Raw genomic sequence first — 22,095 nt, forward strand, 5'->3', positions numbered from 1 at the left:
TTGACACCGAGAGCTACTTCTTGGGTACTGACTAATGTGAAGGGCTAACAGTTTGACACACTATTCTGAAATAACAAATTTGCTCAATTTACCTTTAATTATATGTTATTATTAATAATTAATGTTATTTATCTAGATCAGAGGTGTCAAACTCAATTGCACAGGGGGCCAAAACTCAAAGCACACTTTAGTTTGCGGGCCGAACAGGAAAAACATTTACAGTGGTACCTTGACCTACGAGAGCATTATTGCACGAGTTTTCCGAGGTACGAGCGGTCATTCGGTCGATTTTTTACTTTGTTACGCGAGCAAGAAATTGAGGTTCAAGCTCGAGATGCCGCTGCTAGATGACGAAGCGAAGCCAGAAAGCTCAGATTGGGACGAAAATGAGGATAAGCAAAGTACAGCAAAGAAAAAGTAAAAAATAACAGTTTAGGGATACGTGGTGTAAAGAAGTGATAGAAAGAGTAGCAAAAAACAAGTTTTCCCTCCGCCTCCGCTTATTGCTTCTACCTGTCAGGCTGCAGACGCGGAAGCTGATATAGTCTGATCATTGTTCTTTTATTTCAACAACCGTACAACACAAAAACACTCATAAGCCGTTGAAAACAACAAACAAAGACATCCGCTCGATATGCGTTGTCCGCTATGAGTTCGAATGTCCCAAGCATAATCCATAAAGCCTTCGGCAATGAGTAATCCAAGTCGGAAGTGGAATTCGCATATACAGCCGGCGGTCGAGCAGCCACGCGATTGTCCAGCTTGACAATATAACGACCGACAGCCTGTGACTCAAGAACGTAAGTTTATGTAGTCTGATCTTTCATGAGCCACAGCTGTCGGTAATCTTGGGAAGCAGCGTGACTGCTATCGAGGGGGGCGTGGCAGGGTGGATCTCTGACAGCTACAGACGGGGGCGTGGCAGGGTGAATCCCTGACAGCTACAGAGGGGGCGTGGCAGGGTGAATCCCTGACAGTACCCCCCCCCTCCAGGGGCGACACCTGACGCCCCAAAACCCACCTATGCCAGGCGGGCCAGGGCACTCCGAGGAAGGCCTCCTTAGACGCCTGGGAGCAACGGAGGCCTGGTGAGCATCCTCTGCGGAGAGCCGGCATGGGACAACACCTTGCAGGAGGATCCGGAACAGAGCCATGCCCTCGGTGCTGACGGGAGGCTGAGTAAAGCCCCTGGCGGGGATTGGAGCCGGAGCGACCTCCATGGCGGGGAACCGGAACTGGACGCCAACCATGACAATGTCCGGGGAGTGGAGGACATCCCGGGCGGAGACCAGGAACGTCGTACCACCCTCTGAGGGACCTGGAGGACCGACGTCGCCGTCAGAGGGACCTGGAGGACCGACGTCGCCGTCAGAGGGACCTGGAGGACCGACGTCGCCGTCAGAGGGACCTGGAGGACCGACGTCGCCGTCAGAGGGACCTGGAGGACCGACGTCGCCGTCAGAGGGACCTGGAGGACCGACGTCGCCGTCAGAGGGACCTGGAGGACCGACGTCGCCATGCGGGGAGCCCGGGGGCGAGACGTCGCCTTCTGTGGAGCCCGGGGGCGAGACGTCGCCTTCTGTGGAGCCCGGGGGCGAGCCGTCGCCTTCTGTGGACACCGGAGACGAGCCGTCGCCTTCTGCGGGCGCTGGAGACGAGCCGTCGCCTTCTGCGGGACTGTGGGGTGAGCCGTCGCCGTCGGTGGAACCCGGGGGCAGCGGTTCAACTTCCCTTTCGCAGTCCTGGAGCCGGGGTGAGTGCACAGGGAAACCCCTGGGCGTAGGGGCGCTCCTTGGGACCCTTAGGAGCAGATCGGAGCCTACTGAGCAGCCTGAAATGAGGTGAAGCCTGCCTGGAGATCCACGAGCGGAGAAGGGCTCGCCTGGAGGTCCACGACATCAGTGGAGCTCTCTTTGGGACACTGAAGCGGAGACGAGCTCGTGGGGTCGCTCGGAGGCGGAGACGAGCTCTCGGGAGGAGCCTGGAGCGGAGACGAGCTCTCGGGAGGAGCCTGGAGCGGAGTCGTGCCCTCTTGAGGAGCCTGGAGCTGGGCGGAGCACTCTTGAGGGACCTGGAGCTGGGCGGAGCTCTCTGGAGGGACCTGGAGCTGGGCGGAGCTCTCTGGAGGGACCTGGAGCTGGGCGGAGCTCTCTTGGAGGTCCTGGGGCGGAGCCGAGCTTTCCGTGGGCGAGATGTCGCCTTGGAAGGGGCTCTGGGATGTGGCGTCGTCTGGAGAGGGACTCGGAGGAGTCACTTCGCCTTCTGTGACTGGAGGTGTCGGCGCGGCGCTCTCGTGACGACTCTGTGGCGGGAAAGCATGCTCCTGGAGACTCTGTGGCGGCGCGGCGCTCTCGTGACGACTCTGTGGCGGCGCGGCGCTCTCGTGACGACTCTGTGGCGGCGCGGCGCTCTCGTGACGACTCTGTGGCGGGAAAGCATGCTCCTGGAGACTCTGTGGCGGCGCGGCGCTCTCGTGACGACACTGTGGCGGCGCGGCCCTCTCGTGACGACTCTGTGGCGGCGCGGCGCTCTCGTGACGACTCTGTGGCGGCGCGGCGCTCTAGTGAAGACTCTGTGGCGGCGCGGCGCTCTCGTGAAGACTCTGTGGCGGCGCGGCGCTCTCGTGAAGACTCTGTGGCGGCGCGGCGCTCTCGTGAAGACTCTGTGGCGGCGCGGCGCTCTCGTGAAGACTCTGTGGCGGGAAAGCACGCTCCTGGAGACACTGTGGCGGCGTGGCACGCCCACGGGAACCTCGGAACAGAGCGGCACGCCTGTAGAAGCTCTGTGACGGCATGGTGTGCTCGCCGATGCTCGGAGATGGTGTGGTGCGTCCACGAGAACCCCGGAACACAGCAGCACGCTGGTAGAGACCCTGAGATGAAGCAGCCCTCTCATCAAAACATTGGGGCTGAGCTGCAGGCTCATGGGAGATCCGGCACGGAGCCGCGTGCTCTTGAGAACCTTGGAATGAAGCACCTTCCTCCTCAAGGGGACTGTAGTGGAGATCCACCACCTCTATCCCCAACTTCCCCAGAAGCAGCCCGCTGAATTCGGCGAGTGAGCCGAATTTGCCCCCTTTGGCGCTCCATAGTGAGCTGGCTTTGGCAAGAACTTCTCCAGACAGGAGGGAAATACAGAGGGCAATCTTGGCTCGTTCGGAAGGAAACCGGGAAATGTTAACAGCCACATACTCGCCGATGCCTTGCAGAAATCCGCCCAATTCGTCTTTTTTCCCCGAGTAACGAGCCGGTAATCCCCTCGCGCTCTCTGAGGGGCGTGGCGCAGCCGCGCTCTCATGATCCGGCTTCTGTCGATCTGAACCCGAGAAGCGGCACTGAGCTTCCGGAGGAAATCCAAAGCCGGGTTCAGTTGCCGATCCGTTGCGGTCGGAATCGCGGAATGGCGAATCCGCGTTCGGTATAGGTCGGTCGTTCTGTCAGGCTGCAGACGCGGAAGCCGATATAGTCCGATCATTGTCCTTTTATTTCAACAACCGTACAACACAAAAACACTCATAAGCCGTTGAAAACAACAAACAAAGACATCCGCTCGATACGCGTTGTCCGCTATGAGTTCGAATGTCCCAAGCATAATCCATAAAGCCTTCGGCAATGAGTAATCCAAGTCGGAAGTGGAATTCGCATATACAGCCGGCGGTCGAGCAGCCACGCGATTGTCCAGCTTGACAATATAACGACCGACAGCCTGTGACTCAAGAACGTGAGTTTATGTAGTCTGATCTTTCATGAGCCACAGCTGTCGGTAATCTTGGGAAGCAGCGTGACTGCTATCGAGGTGGGCGTGGCAGGGTGGATCTCTGACAGCTACAGACGGGGGCGTGGCAGGGTGAATCCCTGACAGCTACAGAGGGGGGCGTGGCAGGGTGAATCCCTGACACTACCACACCCCAGCACATAAAAATGGGGTGGCATTCTGAGGGTTGGAACGGATAATTTTCAATGGGGAAAAATTATTTGATGTGCGAGCAAATTGAGATACGAGCTCGACCACGGAATGAATTAAACTTGTAGGTCAAGGTACCAGTGTAAACACACTAAAACAATGTTTTTTTTTTTAAATAAATATGAATAAAAACAGACAGGAATATTATTCCAGAATAAATAAACTTAAACTTTGCTGCGAAAAAACCCCTGAACAAATCAATAATAATTGTGCTTTTAAATAAACGTTAAAATAACAACAAATCAAAACAATCATATTTCTTTGCTCTTATGCCATTTGTAAAAAATTATCTTAAACTTTAAATAACTTAAAATATTTTTCTCTCTATAAAAATATCTCACAAGACGTCTCACAGTTCATCATGCAGCTCTTCAGAAACTCTCCCTCTGTAAATAACTGGCTGATGTGACTGATTTTGCTCTGGTGAAAAACACCTGCTGAAATGTCAGATTCTTCTTTAACTCTTCTACTTTCTGTATCTTCTGCTCTGCATTCAGGTTTTTCAGCTTCTCCTGATGTTTTGTCTCGTAGTGCATCTTAGATTCAATTCCTTAATTACAGCCAAATTCGCTCCACAAATAAGACACATGGGTTTACCAGCAGTGTCAGTAAACATATACTCAGAATCCCATCGGTTCACCATTGTGTGGGGCTTCACAATAACTTTACAATAGTGTTAAATACATGAACAGAAGCTCGACTTGATTGATGCTGGAATGTTGCCAGGTAGCCTAGCATTCGGTAAGGCAGCTGAAGCTCTGCATTATGGGATCTGTAGTTTGTGTTATCAGCGCCTCATATCTCCGGGCCATTAATAACAATAATAATAGATCTTTATAAAATCATCTCGTGGGCCAGATATAATTATACGTCGGGCCGGTTTTGACACTGAGTTTGACACCCCTGATCTATGTGAAGACACTGATTATGTTAATGATTTCTCACAATAATTATCAACAATGATTTAACAAGGTAGGAAACAGCTATTTTAGAAAAGGCTCGCGGGTGCCTCATGTGGTCCTTGCAGGCGACCTGGTGCCCACGGGCACCACTTTGGTGACCCCCCTCTAAAGCTTGGTCCTCTGGAGTGTCCCTCCAAGACCTCTGCGACGCGGCGAGCTGGTCCACCCCGTTCACCTTTGTCAGGTTTTACAACCTTGACCTCTGATTCACACAGGTGTTATGTAACAAGGATTATGCTATTTTGGTTATATGGGGTGCTCAATGTCTAATTTCACATAGAAATTTTTTTTTCTTCAAATAAGTTAATATACAGCCCATTATGATAATGGGCTGTGAATAAAAATGTGAAAAGAAAGAAGCTTTTGATAAATATTCTTAATGTGCGTGAATAAATCTGTGCATCGATGTTGCTCTCTACTTTAGTGTGTGCTTGCACAGACAATTTAGCCGATTTAATTTGATTTGCCAACATGTGAAATGCTAAACGTGTCTGCAAGTGTGGCCTTTCTGCAGTTATTTATTTTTTAGGTTTATTGATCCAAAATGTTTTATACATTTCCTTCTATATCTTTGTTTGATGTTATGTACATCTTTCAGGAATCATTATATGAATATCTGTTGTCATCCAGCTGCGCACAAACACACACACGCACACACCTACACACACACATTTATTATTATTATTATTATTATTATATATATATATTTATATATATATTAATATATACCATGGTTAACAGCAAATCTCAGCTTCTGTATGACAGCCAGATTTCCACTCACTCTGTAGAGACCATCCAGATTCAGACCTAAAAAAAATAAAATAATAATAATAATTTGTTATTGAATGTAGACATTGAGGGATAGTTTTATAGTTTTGGACTTTAGCTATCAAGGGATTTTTGTTTCCTCATTAATTCTGGTGGTCAATTTTTTAATCAGTAATCCCAGTTTAGGCTAATCTGGCAATTTGTGTTTCTCTCTGTACCACTTTTCAGTTTCACCATAAAACTGTCCAACAGAAATAGGCAGTATTTATGATACATGTATTTTAAATATAAAATAGGATTTTGTCATTTCTATTTGATCGGGTTAATGGAAATGGCTTCATATTTTGTATCAAAATACTCAAAATACTGTAGTTTTGAAATACTGTAAAAACTTTGTAAGAAGTCTACATGATGGCATCATAAAAATGCGGCCTCTGCTTGGTGCCTACCCAGACTTACCCAGACTTGAGATCAGTACAGAAAATGTATCCATAAGGAAGAAGGTGGTCAAGGTAAGTCACATTCAAATAGGTGTAGAATTATTGATAAATAAGTACCCAATTGACAAATATTGTACCCTAATTGAAGTAGCTGTTTAGTAGGATCTTGATTTTGCCTACAATTGCACGAATCTGCCTGACACATTATATATTATTATATTTATGATTACAATAAAATAATTAATTAGTTAGAAAGTAGTTGCTATGAATACAGGTGCAATCAATTGTCTTCTTATGAATGACTTGTTTGTCATTAAGTCAATGTTGCTGATGCAAACTAAATTAGAATAAATTATTAGTTATTCGCAAACTGTTATTAAACTGTTCATAACTTACCTTTATATAATCTTTCCTGTTCTTTTTTTCACTACAAGCAACTAACCTTCATCTGGGAAATCACAGGGATGTGTATGTAAATATTCATCAGTTAACTTGTTGCATATGTCAGATTTATTGCATGACTCGCCCAGAGAAAAGCTGTTGCTGTTAAAAACTGTTTATGTAATTAAACGAGTGGGTGTAATGGCAAAGGACAGATCAAATAAGCCAACTGATGGAAGATTTGCGAAGAAATTTCATGCTCTCTTGTAAAACAATTCTAAAATACAAAAATACAGTAGTTTATTTTGATACATGGTGTGGGTGCTGTATTTTGTAGTTTATTTTGATACACAATGTTAAGGTTTTTAGTATTTTATTTTAAAATACATTTTCATGCACCTTTAATGTTTGTTTTTCTTCAAAAAAATATGATTCCCAATCCTGATTCTTGATCTTAGACACTGAACTGTACATTTCCACTTCAGTCCATGTTAAAAAAACAAAACACATTTACTGTACACTATTAATTTGTTTGTCCCTTGGCATTATCAATACCATTTTACTTGAATACCTAATTTTCTACCTTGCCTCACTGCACATAACTGTATAAGTATTATAGGTTCTCTGTATTATTACCTGATTATCCCTGAAAATGTTTACCTCACTCGCCTACACATCGCAACCCTATATTTGCATGCCATGTTGCTTTTGGCATAGATTTTATAAGCTTTTTCGTTGTCACAGTTATTTTAATGCAGCATTGCATTCATTTCTCACCAAGATCTTTTATAGATGATTGGAAATTCATCTTGGAATATGGCCATGCCATCAGGGAAGAAAAAGTCCATTTATGAAAAAATAATTCAGTATATTCAGGTAGACATCTGATTTTTTTTGGGCACATAACATTGCTAATCCTAGACCTGACCATTCTCAGATTATAACATTGCCCTCACAGGCTAAACATGATGGATGTATCACTTCACCTGCCTCTCTTTTTACCCTGATGTGCCCATTACTCTGGAACTGGTAAATCTGGACTTCTCAGACCACATAACCATTTTTCCATTGTCCAATCTTCCTGTTCTCTAAAAAACGCCTCACAGATAATAGGTTTTCACAGCTACACAGACCTTTTGACACAATCGCTTGAATTCTATTCACCATGAGTTCTGCTCTTTAATCATTCAAGATCATATTATGACCACATTTCTCTTTCAAATATGATAGTTCACCACTATCCTTTCAGATTTTAATAATGTGTTGGACAGTTCTTAACCCAATTTTTAAAGTTTCAGCTTTCTACTTTATTTTTGCAGGCAAATTATTTGACCCCTCTGGAGTAACACCTTTTCCATGATCACTCGGTATGTCTTCCAACATGGTTGTTTGAGAAATTAAAAACTACTCACTGCAACATTTAGGGTTAGCTAACTAAGCACTGGAACTTTTAAGCAAGTAACAATTACTTCAAATCATGTTGAACAGCTAACCAACAAGAAAGAGCAGGTGCCTCACATACAGCATTTGCTGTATTTCTTGCTAACCAACAAGAAAGTGCCTCACATACAGCATTTAAGTAGGTCATCAACATGCTCTGCTAATTATTTACTTTAAGTGAAATCAGAGGCTGCAAATGAATGTCTTTCTTTTTCAAAGAAACCAATTAACAGGGAAAAGAACCTGAAAAGGTTGTGGATATCTTAAATCGAAGGGCATTTAGTCACTGCTGTAGCAATGGCTTATGCACTTGAAGCTGCAAACATCCCATCTTTTAAACTGCCTTTTGTAGAGCCACTTTCTGATTACCATAAAAAGAAAGTTCAACAGACACACCCATTTAACACACCAGCATTTCATCTAGAGTGCAACAGGTTCTTACATGCTATAATGCCCATATAACTACTGTTTTTTTATTTATAACCCCAATTACAAAAAACGTTACTGTAAATTAAAGCAGAATGCAATGATTTGCAAAGCCAATAAACCAATAACTTGGGCAAATAAAATGGTGATGGGCAATTCACTATTTACACACCTTGAGAGTTTTCCCAGCAATTAAAAATAGGATTTTGCAAAACTAAAAGAATAAAGTGACTTGTTCATGAAGCTACAGTCGGCCAAGGTTGATGACTTGTAGTACTTGAAACTACTCACTGTATAAATCCTATTGTTTAAAATAATAATAATAATAATAATAATAAATTCCTTTCCATCTCACAATTAAAAAATATCTGTGGGCTATGAGGACCTGTGGCCAGAGGTGAAAATTAACAAAAAAACATTTACTCATGTTATTGTAAAATGTTTTTTTAAAGTAGTTTTTAAAATCTGCAATTTTACTTTTATTAACGTAGGTTTTTGTTTGAACTTATACATGTATGTGCTGTTTTTTCTACTTTTCCCCACCCCCTTTTGTTGGCTTTGTCTTTGGCTCTCTAATATATATCTTTCTTTCTTTTCGGCTTCTCCCGTTAGGGGTCGCCACAGCGGATCCTCCGCACGTTTGATTTGGCACATGTTTTACGCTGGATGCCCTTCCTAACGCAACCCTCCCCAATTTATCCGGGCTTGGGACCGGCACTAAGAGTGGCTGGGGATGGTTCCCTGACCGGGAATCGAACCCGGGTCGCAGCGGTGGGAGCGCTGCATCTTAACCACTAGACCACCAGGGGACCTGCTCTCTAATATATATATATATATATATATATATATATATATATATATATATATATATATATATATATATATATATATATATATATATATATATATATATATATATATATATGTGTATAGGTGGAGTCACCTGGTATTTATATATATATATATATATATATATATATATATATATATATATATATATATATATATATATGTATATATATATATATATATATATATATATATATATATATATGTATATGTATAGGTGGAGTCACCTGGTATTTGTAATGGAGGCCTGGAAAAAAAGGACAAATGAAGAACAAGAGCCTGACCAGAGAAGGCAGAGCCTACTGTTCAAAAGCAGCCATATGACTTCTCCCAACTCCTCCTAAAAAAAGGAAGAGTAGACAGAGCACTGTTTGCTGGTCGCCCTGGTTTGAGAACAGGTAAGAATGTGGGCACACCAACATTTCACCAAGTAGGTATCACCATTGTTTAGACACCCTAGGTTAGAGGGCAGGTGTCACGCCTTGTATTTTTTTTAATAGCGTAGCCTAGTGTAATCAGCCATTAGTAACAGATGGTTAATGTTCTTTAGTTGGGAAAGATTAAACTCCAGTACCTGTAAAAAATGTGTGATACTGGTGCTACTCAGTCATTTATATTAGCTGATGTTTATCTTATTCAGACCAGTCCTTCTGTGGAACACGTGCATTTTGTAAAGGGATTACCATGCAGTACATTAAAGCTCCTCTTCACTATGTGTACTTGCGCTCAAGTCTATCTATAAGGATATATAAAGTAGCAGCATGTCAGTCTTTACCTGTCGAGGGTGTTGCTCTCATATTACAAAATGACATAGCTGGAGGTAAAGTCCCTTCAGTCTTAAAAGTTCTGAAGAGCCCTTCTACAGTCTCTTACCAGAGGATCTGTCATGGAAGCTAAATCAAGTTATTCCTCCTGCTCCTCTTTACCCTAGTACTTGGGGAGCCATTTGAGTGTGTCCTTGTTGATTGCATTGGTCCTCTGTCTAGAAATATGTCTGGGAATCAGTATTTACTAACAATATTGTGTGCTGCATCTTGGTTTCCAGAAGAGATTCCCTTATGTAGAATTACTACTTCAGTGGTGGTAAAAAAAAAAACAATGTTTTAAAAACCATTTTCACCACTTTTGGGCTGCCCAAGGTAGTCTAAACAGATCAAGGAACTAACTACATATCCTAACTATTTTCACAGGTTATAAAAATGCTAAACAAAACTCGTGTCCAGTCCTTATGACCCTGAGTCCCAAGGTGCATTTGAGAGATTTCACCAGTCCTTAAACTCTGTTAAGGAAATACTGTTTAAATACAGAGTCTGGGATGAAGGAGTGCCTCTTGTGCTGTTTGCAGTAAGAGAAGCTGTTCAAGAATCTCTTGGATTTAGTCCTGCAGACCTTGTTTTTGGTCATTCTGTTAGAGGTCCTCTGAAATCTCTTAAGGAGAAGTTTCTAGTAGATAGTGATAAGAAACACTATTTTAGACTATGTGAGCAACTTTTGTGAGCGTCTGAACAAAGCCTGTCGCATGAAGCACTGGTATGACAAGAAGGCAGTTTCCTGTAGGTTTCAACCTGGTGACAAAGTAATGGTTTTACTTTCTATTACTGTCTGTACATCCTTGTCTGTCAAGTTTTCTGGTCCATATTCAGTTCAGAAAAACTTTGCCACTGACTGTTCTCTGTACCCCTGAATGAAAACGCAAGACACGTGTCTGTCATATTATTAGACTAAAAGAGTATCATGCACGTGATTGTCACTAGCTCTGAGGACTTGTTTAGTGACAGCAGTTACTGCTGGCTTGGTAACTGTAACAAATAGCAGTGAAGAGCCTACTGTTGATATAGATGGGTTGGTTACATGCTACTCTAAACTTTTGTCCTACTATTTTGTCCAAACAACCTGCAACAACTAAATGGTTATTGTTCCTACACTCCACTAGGCCTAGCCAAGGTGGGAATAGAACAGTACTTGAGTATTGTACTTTGCTACATTTGAAATCATATCTGTTACTAAAAAAAAAAAAAAAAAAAAAACAGCCTGGAAACTACTGCACTGATTAATGGGACAGGCTGACGGACGAGGTCAGACAGGAGGTCTGTGGACTGTGACTTTTGTGGATGATATTGTGATTTGTGGTAAAAGTAGGGAGTAGGTCGAGAAAAGCCTGGAAAGATGGAGGTACATGCTGGAGAGTAAGGGAATGAAAGTCAGTAGGAGTAAGACAAGTACATGTGTGTGTAAATGAAAGGGAGGGCAGTGGAGTGGTGCAGTTGCAGGAGTTGGAGAAGGTGGAGGAGTTTAGGTACCTGGGGTCAACAGTGCAAAGTTAAAAGCTTATGACGAGCTTATAAAAACTTGAAATCAAACCTGCAAAAACATTGAGGTAAATTAAAAATTCTTATATTTTTAGTTAACATGATTGTTGTACTGGTGCGTTGCATCACTGCATGACGATGATCATTGGTTAGCATCAGTGTTGGAAAGTAACAGTGACTCGAGGCAAAATTATCAAAGCACAATTAAGCCAACTCTATTACCAGTGTCAAGATTTAAGTGTCATATGAAAAGTGTTATATTTTAGAGTAGCTGCTGCTGTTGGTGCTTTAGATTTGAGCATTACTGTATAACTAATCATACAGTTTTCTTGAGAATGCAGTGTACAATTAAGGTGTTTTGTTCCAGCACTCTGGGAAATGCGGGAGTTGTTAAATGCATGCGTTTACTGTCTGAAAACTGAATCTGCATTTGTGATTTTTCTCATTATAAGTGACAGCATTCTGTACTCTTCCAGTCTGCAGGAGCTGTGCAGAGATATAGCAGGAGAGCTACAGTGCTGAGCACAGGGATAGCAACACAGCAAAAAGACTTTAAGGGAGGTAAAATGTTTTGAGTTCCAGTATACATGCTCATCTCTATGCTCTTCCAAACAGGGAAAGTACTGAGCACTGTCTACTGCAGGTAATACACTGCATAAATACCTCATACAAGCCTACTTGTAAATTTTTTTTGTTTCCTTCAATTAAAAATAACTAGTTTGAAATGTATGTCCACTTGTCCTTTTTGAACTACCATAATTTCCGGACTATAAAGCGCACCCTTATATAAGCCGCACTGTATTTGTCAAAGATTTTTATTTTTAACATAAATAAGCCGCACATGTCTATAAGCCGCAGTGTACACTGTCTACACTGAAACTTAAGATAAGCAAAGAAGAAAAAGTAAAAATGTTAAAGTTAAGGGATATGTAGTGTACAGGAGTGATAGTAAAAAACGAGTTTTCCCTCCGCCTCCGCTTATCGCCTCTACCCCCCCTCCACACACACACACACACACACACACACACACACACACACACACACCCCCCACCGGCGTTTTCGTTAGCTCAAGTCGTCTCATCTCCAAGGAAAATACACTGAATAAAACCTTATTATATCTTTACATACTCTTTCTATTATGTTTTTATACAAGATTTGTTATTTAGAAATGTATTTTCCAATTTAATAACATGAAACATAAAAACGGGGTTTCATTTTGAGGGTTGGAACGGATTAATGCCATTTTAAGTATTTTCAATATGGAAAACTTATTTGATGTGTGAGCAAATTGAGATACGAGCTCGTCCACGGAACGAATTAAACTCGTAGGTCAAGGAACCACTGTATTTTTCTGGGGAGTTTATCTTTTGTCATCGTCGTGCGTCACCGTGCAGCTCAGAACACAGGTGAGGTGCGTTTTTTTTCGTTTCCATTCGGAAATTTCATTGGTCTAATGTTATGTCGCTCAGTTTTTTGGCTTGAAGTTTGTGAAACCGGGAAAAACCCAGGAAAAAAAAACCATAAATAAGCCGCTTCGTTGTTTAAGCCGCGGGGTTTAAAACGTGGGAAAAAAGAAGCGGCTTATAGTCCGAAAAATACGCTACACTAGAATCCCCCACCCCCTCATTAAATTAAAAGAATAACAATTTTTAATTAGTTACTTTTTACTGGAGTAGATTTTGAGACTGGCAACTTTACTTGTACTTAAGGAAAATTTCATTGAAGTAAGAACTTTTGAGTAGAATATTTATTACTCTTTCCACTTCTGCCTGGCAATGTTTTCTCTCTTTAAATTGTTTGAGTTTATTAGTCTACATGGAATGGCCTTCTAAAAAGTTTTTAGTTTTAAAATATTGTTAGGTGCTCATCTCATACTAACTCTTTGGAGGCAGAATAAGCAAATGGAGAATTCTATAAAAAACTTAAAAAAAAAACAAAAAAAAAACACCCCAGATGTCCCCTTTTCCATTAACATTGACATACTTTTTAGCAAATGCATCTGTTCTGATAAGCTGTGTGCTATAGACAAAAAGGATCTGATTTAATCCTGATCTTATCTTTACCAGTGTCTAACCTACAGTATAGGTTTCTGTGACAGAACTGCAGAAAACAGTTGGATAATAGAGTAACAAAAATGTCATTGCCTGTAGATTCTTTTAAGTGTTCCAGAAAGAAAAAAATATAGTTTGTAATCCTGCACTTGTGTGCCCAGCAATGTGTCTACAATATAAACACATCTCTAAGCAAGAGGCTGGAATCACATGGATTTTTTTTTCTTAATGGCAGTCACCTATTTGCTCAACTGATGTCTTATTCACACTGCCAGTGTTTTCCACAAATGATCATGTAATGAATCTGTAAACTGCAGAAATTAGAATTGTCTTGCACAATTGCAGAGTTATGTTTACAGACTGTGATTATTTAAGGACCTTTTCCAGCATCATCAACAGCAGGTCCAACATTTAGCTTGCACATTCTGGGATAGATGGAGGAAACGATATCTGTATAGAAAGTGGCAAACTGACCAAGCTAACTGAATCAAGCAGCAATTTGCTCCTCAAAAACAGCCAAGCCAAAATAAAAAATAGCATTGGCAAATGCAAATATTTTCATCAAAAAAATACAATAAAATAAATAATATACCCCAATTCTAGGCTGGTAATTTTAGTCCAATTACAAGTAGATGTGGCTTGTAGTGGAACAAGAAGACTACTGAATATAATAGACAAATTTTACTGAATACAGATATATACAATATATTTTCTGAATATATTCTCTTACTATACCTTGATTCTCTATGTAGTCGATACACATCTCCACAAAATGAGGGATAGTAGTTTTCTCCCTCTGACAGAGACTGATCAGATTACAGCCAAACACCAGATCTACACAAATAATGATACAATGAAGGCATGGTCAGATGCAAAAAAAAAAAATATATATATATATATATATATATATATATATATATATATATATATATATATATATATATATATATATATCGAGAGAGAGAGAGAGAGAGAGAGAGAGAGAGAGAGAGAGAGAGAGAGAGATATCATGCATGCAAATGCAAATTGAAAAAAGATCTAATCAATATTTTGTGTGGCCAGCATCAATTCTTACACTTGCACAAAGTCAGGGAATTTGTACAATTAGTCAAATGGATTAGCCAATTATACTAAGCAGGTTCTTATGATCATCAATCACATGTGTCGGTAGAAACAGCAGAGATAACAAAAGTATACACATCCTTCGCTCAATTAGAATTATAGACACTCATGCTTTTAAAGACTCTGGTAAAAGTACTGACTAAATTTTTTTCACTCAAGTTAAAGTGAAGAACTATGGGCTCTTGCATGTACTTTTATGTCTCATTTATGTTTAGTCATATTTTTTGTTGCCTTCTGTTTTGCATGTTGTTGCCTTCATAGGCTAGCCTATGTCTGTGGTGTGTGATAGCCAGGAAATGATACACCAGTGGTAGGTTAAAAAAGCCATTCAATTTCAAGAAATAGGTTGATGGGCTGAAAGCGGCACACAATGAAAAGAAAAATATTGATAATTTCACTAAATAGAAAACTAAAGTAAAACTAAAGTAATGAGCCTGGTTTGAAAATGTATGAAATAGAAAGTACAGATATTTGTTAAAATGTAATTAGTTAAAGTAAAAAGCCATAAATTAAGTAAAGTACTTAACTTAAAAATCTACTTAAGTACAGTAACAGTGTTTGTACTTCATTACTTCCCACCTCTGGGAAACAGTCATTATCATAGTGTCAGCAGTGCCATCGGAAAAAGAGTGGAAACTAGTTGGACTCAAGTACATCCAGGTACATCTACTGTCCAAAAAAAGCCAGAAGTAGCCGTTATGAATAAATTCATGAACTTGATAAATTTAGGCCAAAAAGACATACCTTTGCAAAAAAAGGCTAAGCGACTTAACTATACACTAAAACAAGAAATGGTGTGCAGATAAATGGTAGCAAGGAGCTGCATTTCTGCAAATGGAGTTGAAGATTGGTTAGGATTATTGGTGTCCTCAAAGTCCTCAAATACAGGCAGACACTCATCAATTATGCCATACCATTAGCAAGGTGTCTTAGCGGTCCAAACAGAACAAGGAGTTTTGAAAGTGATGGTTTGGCCTCCACAGAGCCTTGATCTCAACCTTGAGTCTGTCTGGGATTACATAAAGAGACAGAAGAATTTGAGGCAGCCTATGTCCATAGAAGATCTGTGGTTAGTTCTCCAAGATGTCTGGAACAACCTGTATGCCTAACTTCTGCAAAAACTCTGTGCAAGTTCACCTGAAATATTTGATGCTATTTCGCAGGCAAAGGGTGGTCACACCAAATATTGATTTGATTTGGATTTATCTTCTGTAAATGGATCAAAATTAACAGAACACTTCTAGTCTCAAAAAATTTTTTTTCACACATTCCTGACACTTTACACATTTACACGGTACACATAATTTGTGGTTCTGTACGTACTTCGGTTTTTAAGTCATGGATTGATTCAATTTTGGTACAGTTAAGGGGAAGAAATGCAAAATGTAAAATTGCTTGTCATTTATTATTATTATTATTATTATTATTATTATTATTAATATTTTATTTATTTATTTATTATTATTATTATTAATATTTTATTATTGTTAATATTATTATTATTATTATTATTATTAACATTAACATCAACAGTTTACACTTTTAGACTGGGTGACTTTTTAGTAAATAAGCACAAATTATATTGATTAAATTAAATAAAATGAATAGAAACAATTAAATTAAATGTTTTACATTAGTTAGACCCTATTTGGATAATACAGATAATGGGTGTGTTTCTTTAACATATATCTGCATTTAAAAAAACACAAGATAGTTGTTTCATTTATTCACATTCATTCACTTCCTCGATATGTGGGAGCAGGCGCGTCGAGGAATGCCGGTTCATGAGTGGAGAGTGGAGAGTGAAGCTGGACAAAACAGGCGGTAAGTCTAATTCTAGCTAATCTAGCTCTCACTCGCAACCATGCTTACACACAGACACTTAAACAGAGTGTTCCGATAAGACTAAACAAACTTGCAGCCTGCCACTGTGTCTGTGAAGAAACTCTGATTTTAACTATGTTCGCACATTAAATGGGTTGCATTTGTGTACTTTTACATACATAATATACATTTATATGCATGTATATCTACCCTTGATGTAACCCTTGTCTTTAACAGCTTGTAAAGATGGTCTTCGGGTGAGAAATTTCCTTAGCCTGGTTTTGGTCTTCTTCTGTTGATCTTGGTTATCTTTCTCTTGTTTTTCTGGTCCTGGAGATTCTGGCATGTCATCTTCAATAGCTTCATCAGACTCCCAGGCCTCAAAAAAGCATGCAGACACAGAAGACAACACAGAGTGATGTAGACATGCCATGTCTATGCTGCTAAATGTGCAACCAGTCCGAAGGTATTGAAAGAAAGACCAATTTTTTTAGTTTTCTATACAGTAATCCCCAGGTTTATGGCAGAATTGCATTTGCCACATAACCAATTTATTTTTCCGGTCTCTCGCGGATAGCACGATAGACTTATAGGGAATTGTTCTTATGTTAAAATAATGAAATTTATTCATAAAATATAATTAATGATAAAATGAAGTAAAATGTTAATACAGTACTGTATATATAAAATAGCATTTTTAGGGTGGCGTTCGTTTATCGCGGGTAACCACCGTGAATAATTGGGGATTACTGTACACTGAAATGCAAAATGTATTTCTCACATACATGCAGTTAAATGCTTTTAACTATTAGTCCATGATGCGTAAATAATATACATAGGAGTACAATAAGACAGGAGTTTATAAGAGGAATAAAATAGAATTTAGAGTAAAATCTAATATAACTGCAATAAACATTTGAAACTTAAAATTAAATAAATAAATACACTTTTTTTAAATTATAAAATAGAATTAACATAAAAATAGATTTAAAAAACTATTTATGAAGCATTCGCATTGGAAAGGCTGACAGATTTTTTTTTTGTGTGCCTGCTGTGAAAGATTTGCAATTATTTGGGCAATATACACTGTGTGCCAAAACAGGTTAAAGCAGTGGATCTTATGGAAAGTGTCTAACCACTAGTAGTGTTCTCCTGCTTGAGGGCCTAAATTGCAACAGGCAATTCCTACTTATTAATATTACTTATTCTTACTTATTAGCTTTGTTTGCCTTTAGGGTGCGAAAACTATTTCTTTGACCACAGAGAAAAGAATCAATTGTTTGAATGGCTAATGTCCTTCACAATCATTATGGCCCTGGTACAACACTGCATGTTGCAGATAGACTGCACCTCAGAGAGCTTTGCAGATAAACACTCAGCTGAACACAAGATCCTATGGAAAATTATCCTCCATAGTACAGTTCCCAGAACAGGCTGTAGTGTTTCCAATCAGAATGCTCTCAATGCTGCTGCAGACATACAGGATCCTAAGCAACCTGGAGGGAAGTCTCTCTCTAAAGAGGACCACCAACTTCTCTCCTGCTTTATGCCAATGTCCACAAATGATGTTTTTGACTTGCTGTACATTTGGAACACTGTGTGTGCCAGTCTATATATTTATAAAGCACAATTTAAGAAGAATTTAAAAAATAAGTTGAGTAAAAAAAAAAAAAAGAGTAAAATGCTGTTTAGTATAAAAGTATAGCAACATTCAACAAACAAACAAAACGGTACAGGGGATTGTGTACCTCTACAATGCTTTAAACTTCCAAAAGAATGGTTAACAATCTCTGATCCGAGGATCTAAGGGACCTCATAGACAGAAAGTGAAGGGATGTGTGAATACTTACATGTGTATTTATCACTTCAGTTAGGGCTTGGAACCACTCATTAATGATGCTCTCACTATCCGATTGAATAAGAAGATCTGTACCACGTTGAGTCTTCACCTATGCACACATGTAGAACAATATATTAATCAGTAATAAAATTTAATGGTGGGCTTATATTCTATAATGCAAGTTCAAGTTTATTTCTATAGCACTTTTCAAGTCAAGTCAAGTCAAGTTTATTTGTATAGCGCTTTTCACAACAGACATTGTCTCAAAGCAGCTTTACAGAAAACAACAGTGAAGGTGAATGGTGTGCGTTTGTCCCTGATGAGCAAGCCGTGGCGACAGTGGCAAGGAAAAACTCCCTTAGATGATATGAGGAAGAAACCTTGAGAGGAACCAGACTCAAAGGGGAACCCATCCTCATATGGACATTTCACAATGGACATTATCTCAAAGCAGCTTTACAGAACTTAAGAATGAAAGAAAACCAATTTAATGCTATAAAACAGGGCTATAATTCAACAAACTTGTGTCCTATTATCACACCCCTAGTCAGCAAAACAACATTACTCATACCTACCAGAAGGGGGCACTATAATTCATTAATTTGGCTTTACACATTCATTTTATAAAAGAGTAAAACTTGGTGCAACATTGTTTAGGTAATTATTCCTTTGAAAACTTTATGATCCAGACCAAATATGAAATATTTCAAGTAGAGGTTTTGCTGACAAAAAATATACAGAATAAGTTTGTGTTGGTCAAATCTTTTTTTTTTAGTCAAAATAGGTCAATGGAATTGCTTGGACAGTATATACTAAAGTTGTTTCTCCAAACATTTCTACAAAGTTCATAGTTAGTAGAACACTTTTTGAATACCCTTTAAATGTCATAGGGGTATGAAAACAAAATATATATATATATATATATATATATATATATATATATATATATATATATATATATATATATATATATATATATATGCATATCTTCTTAACTGTGACATAAGGTTTTACCTCTGCACATTCTTCAATAAAATATTAAACTTTTATGTCTACTTTATGAAGTAAACTTTTGGGGGAGAACATAACCTACCAAAAACTACTACTCTGAAAATAGCAGACAACCATGCAAAAATCTGCCTCAATTAATAATCTTTCACAAAAATATCACCATTTGTGTATTGAGGATGTGTGTATGAATCATGATACTCCCCTACAATACTCGATCCCTCAGGCTCCAGAAAAAAGTCTTTCAGATTTAATTCGAACAGGGCACAGGGTAAATTTTTCTTATAAAACCAGTTTAAAACTAGTCAAAATGAGCTACTTGATGTTGCATGAAGAAAACGCAATACAAATCAATTCTCTTAGCTAGTCAAACTAAACATCTCTTACATAACACTACCAATTAATTGCCCAATCAGCCACAGCTGTTAAAAAAAAAAAAAAAAAAAAAAAAAAAAAAAAAAAATTGATATTTGGTTGCTGCACTCTTCATATTTTCAGATAATTACAATTAGCTTATCACATCATTTTTAAGAACTAAAAACTATTAACTACATGGTAAGTAGTTAATAAAAAGTAGGTAAAATAGCTTACCATTAAATATATTTACAAAGGAATTTGTGATAAAGTATGTGTGCTTCCCGTTGCCATTGTCACAATGTACAGAACAAATGTGAAAAGGGAACAACACTGTACTGTTGGGTATATCTAACTGTAAGCCAGTTTTATTACTTCAGAAACTTAGGGACATAATTAAGAGTTTAAAAATTAACAGTTGTTAAATGGCTGACATATGTGTAAGGCTCCTCACCACCGGTCCCTATGAACATTCCACTGGTTATAGATGTTCTTGACAATAGCAATAAAAATCAAGAATTCGTATGAACCAGTCATCCATTTATTTGGTTGCTTAGTATTACCTCTAAAACATGTTTCTTGCTGGATTTGTCTTTAGATGCCTTTTCTACAGTTGCTCCCTTTAGATCTACACTGAATTCTGGCTTTTGGTGGCTTCCAAACTATCAAGAAAAAAAAAAATGTTAATGTTCACATGTTAATTCATACACACACATATAATTTTGCAAATCTAATGTCACTTACCCAACTTGAAGCCATTGCCTGAGTTTTAGCAAATAACAACTGAGAGCCCTGCAAAACTGTCCAAGATGAAGTCCAGTTCTTTCTATAAAGTAAGCGAGATATCAGACAATGAGAAAATTGGTACAGTATTTAAGCAGTGTATTATGATAATGTTCCTTGGGCACTTTTGCCTAGACATGCCATAACCACTATATAAGCACAAGAGAATATTATGTAATTATTGGTTTAATTATCAAATCTGCAGTTTTTAATTATGTTTTATGGCAGGTAAAGTACTAAAATATACTGTCAGATAATAAAGAAATTAACCTCTATCTTCAGAGTTTCCAATCTTAATCAAATCATCTTTGGTGTTTAACCTGTTAGCCTTCGGCAGAGATTTTGAAACTCGCAGCTAAAAAATTCCCTACCTAACTTTAAATATGAAAAAATCCTGATAAAAATGTGAACATACACAATTTAAATATCTTTTAAAATAAGACACTTTGAGCTTTACCATCCATTATTCAAAGTTAATATTGCTCAAAAAGATAAGTTATAGAAAGTTATAGAATACGAAGTACCGTGCAAAAAAAATCCTGAATTAAAATTTTATTTTCTTCATATATAAATACATGAAATCAGTCTTGGAGCAATCCAGAAAAGTAATAGGTAAAAAGCCACATGTGTTATGAGTTTAATATTTTAAATTGAATGAAGATATCATGAAAAAAGAGATGCCTACACACATTTATCTGAGACTGTCTGATCTCAGACATTTTTCTCCCTCCCCCTGTTTGAGAGTCTGCATATAAATGAATGGTTGACCAATTAAAGGCTTTTGTTATACATGTTTGGCTATTGATATTGAGTTGGCATTCATATTGATGACCAGGTAGCCATCTCTTCTCTTATAAAAATAAACGGGCAACAAAACCTATAACATTGTATAAAACTGTAAAGGGATCTCCAAGTCTCTGTTATTACTCCACCCCCAAAAATATTTTCCACATCGCTGCTTTGTGCAAATCTCTAATAAAACAACTTTTTTTTGATTGTCCATTTTTTTTCTGTTTTCTTTTTTTTTTTTGTAAACAAATTCAACGAGCTATAAACAGCTGCTTGTGCCGAACTGAAAGCTGCATCACTTCCTGGGGCGTCACACCACGTGCTGCTTCAGCTAGTAAGAGTTTGTAAAGAGTAATAAAACTCACACAAAAGACTCACACACATGATGAATAAAATCCTCCCATATATCGTTAGAATCCTGCACTTATTGACTACATTTTCCATCAATTATTTTGTTTCTATAATGCTACTGGCTGGAAATAAAAGGTTTAAAATGATAGGTGGTGCATAAAAGACACCTGCCTATAGAGAGGAGACTCAAGCCCGAGATTCTGCCTCTTTTTTATTTTATTTTTATATTTATTTATATATATACATATACACACAAACACCATCCGAAGTTCTGTGACATAAACAAAAGAATAACCATCTAAATTACAACACTTTTGTTTGGTTGGAGCAAAAAATGCTTTAGGGCATGTTGTTCAGTGGAGCGTTATCTTTCCAAATAAATCGGGATTTGCAGCAGTGGATGTGTCGGTGGCTCGTATTTCAATAAATATGTAA

General features: G+C 38.9%; 1 protein-coding gene across 6 annotated transcripts in view; it reads right to left on the reverse strand.

Annotated features, from left to right (window-relative positions):
• The window catches only part of LOC310717510 (rho GTPase-activating protein 12-like), an 84,028-nt gene that overhangs the window by 15,648 nt on the left and 46,285 nt on the right, over positions 1-22,095 (reverse strand). For 4 of the 6 annotated variants that reach the window (XM_083525675.1, XM_083525678.1, XM_083525679.1 and 1 more), the window contains 6 exons: positions 20,482-20,563; positions 20,301-20,399; positions 18,386-18,484; positions 16,746-16,914; positions 14,325-14,423; positions 5,655-5,732 (listed from right to left, as the gene is read on the reverse strand). In XM_083525675.1, the coding sequence (XP_083381801.1) occupies positions 5,655-5,732; positions 14,325-14,423; positions 16,746-16,914; positions 18,386-18,484; positions 20,301-20,399; positions 20,482-20,563 (626 nt within the window). The remainder of the gene's footprint in view (positions 1-5,654; positions 5,733-14,324; positions 14,424-16,745; positions 16,915-18,385; positions 18,485-20,300; positions 20,400-20,481; positions 20,564-22,095) is intronic. The other 2 variants (XM_083525680.1, XM_083525677.1) reach the window with 1 other exon arrangement.

This window comes from Silurus aristotelis (genome assembly GCF_946808225.1).
Source record: "Silurus aristotelis genome assembly, chromosome: 22".
Taxonomy (NCBI): domain Eukaryota; kingdom Metazoa; phylum Chordata; class Actinopteri; order Siluriformes; family Siluridae; genus Silurus; species Silurus aristotelis.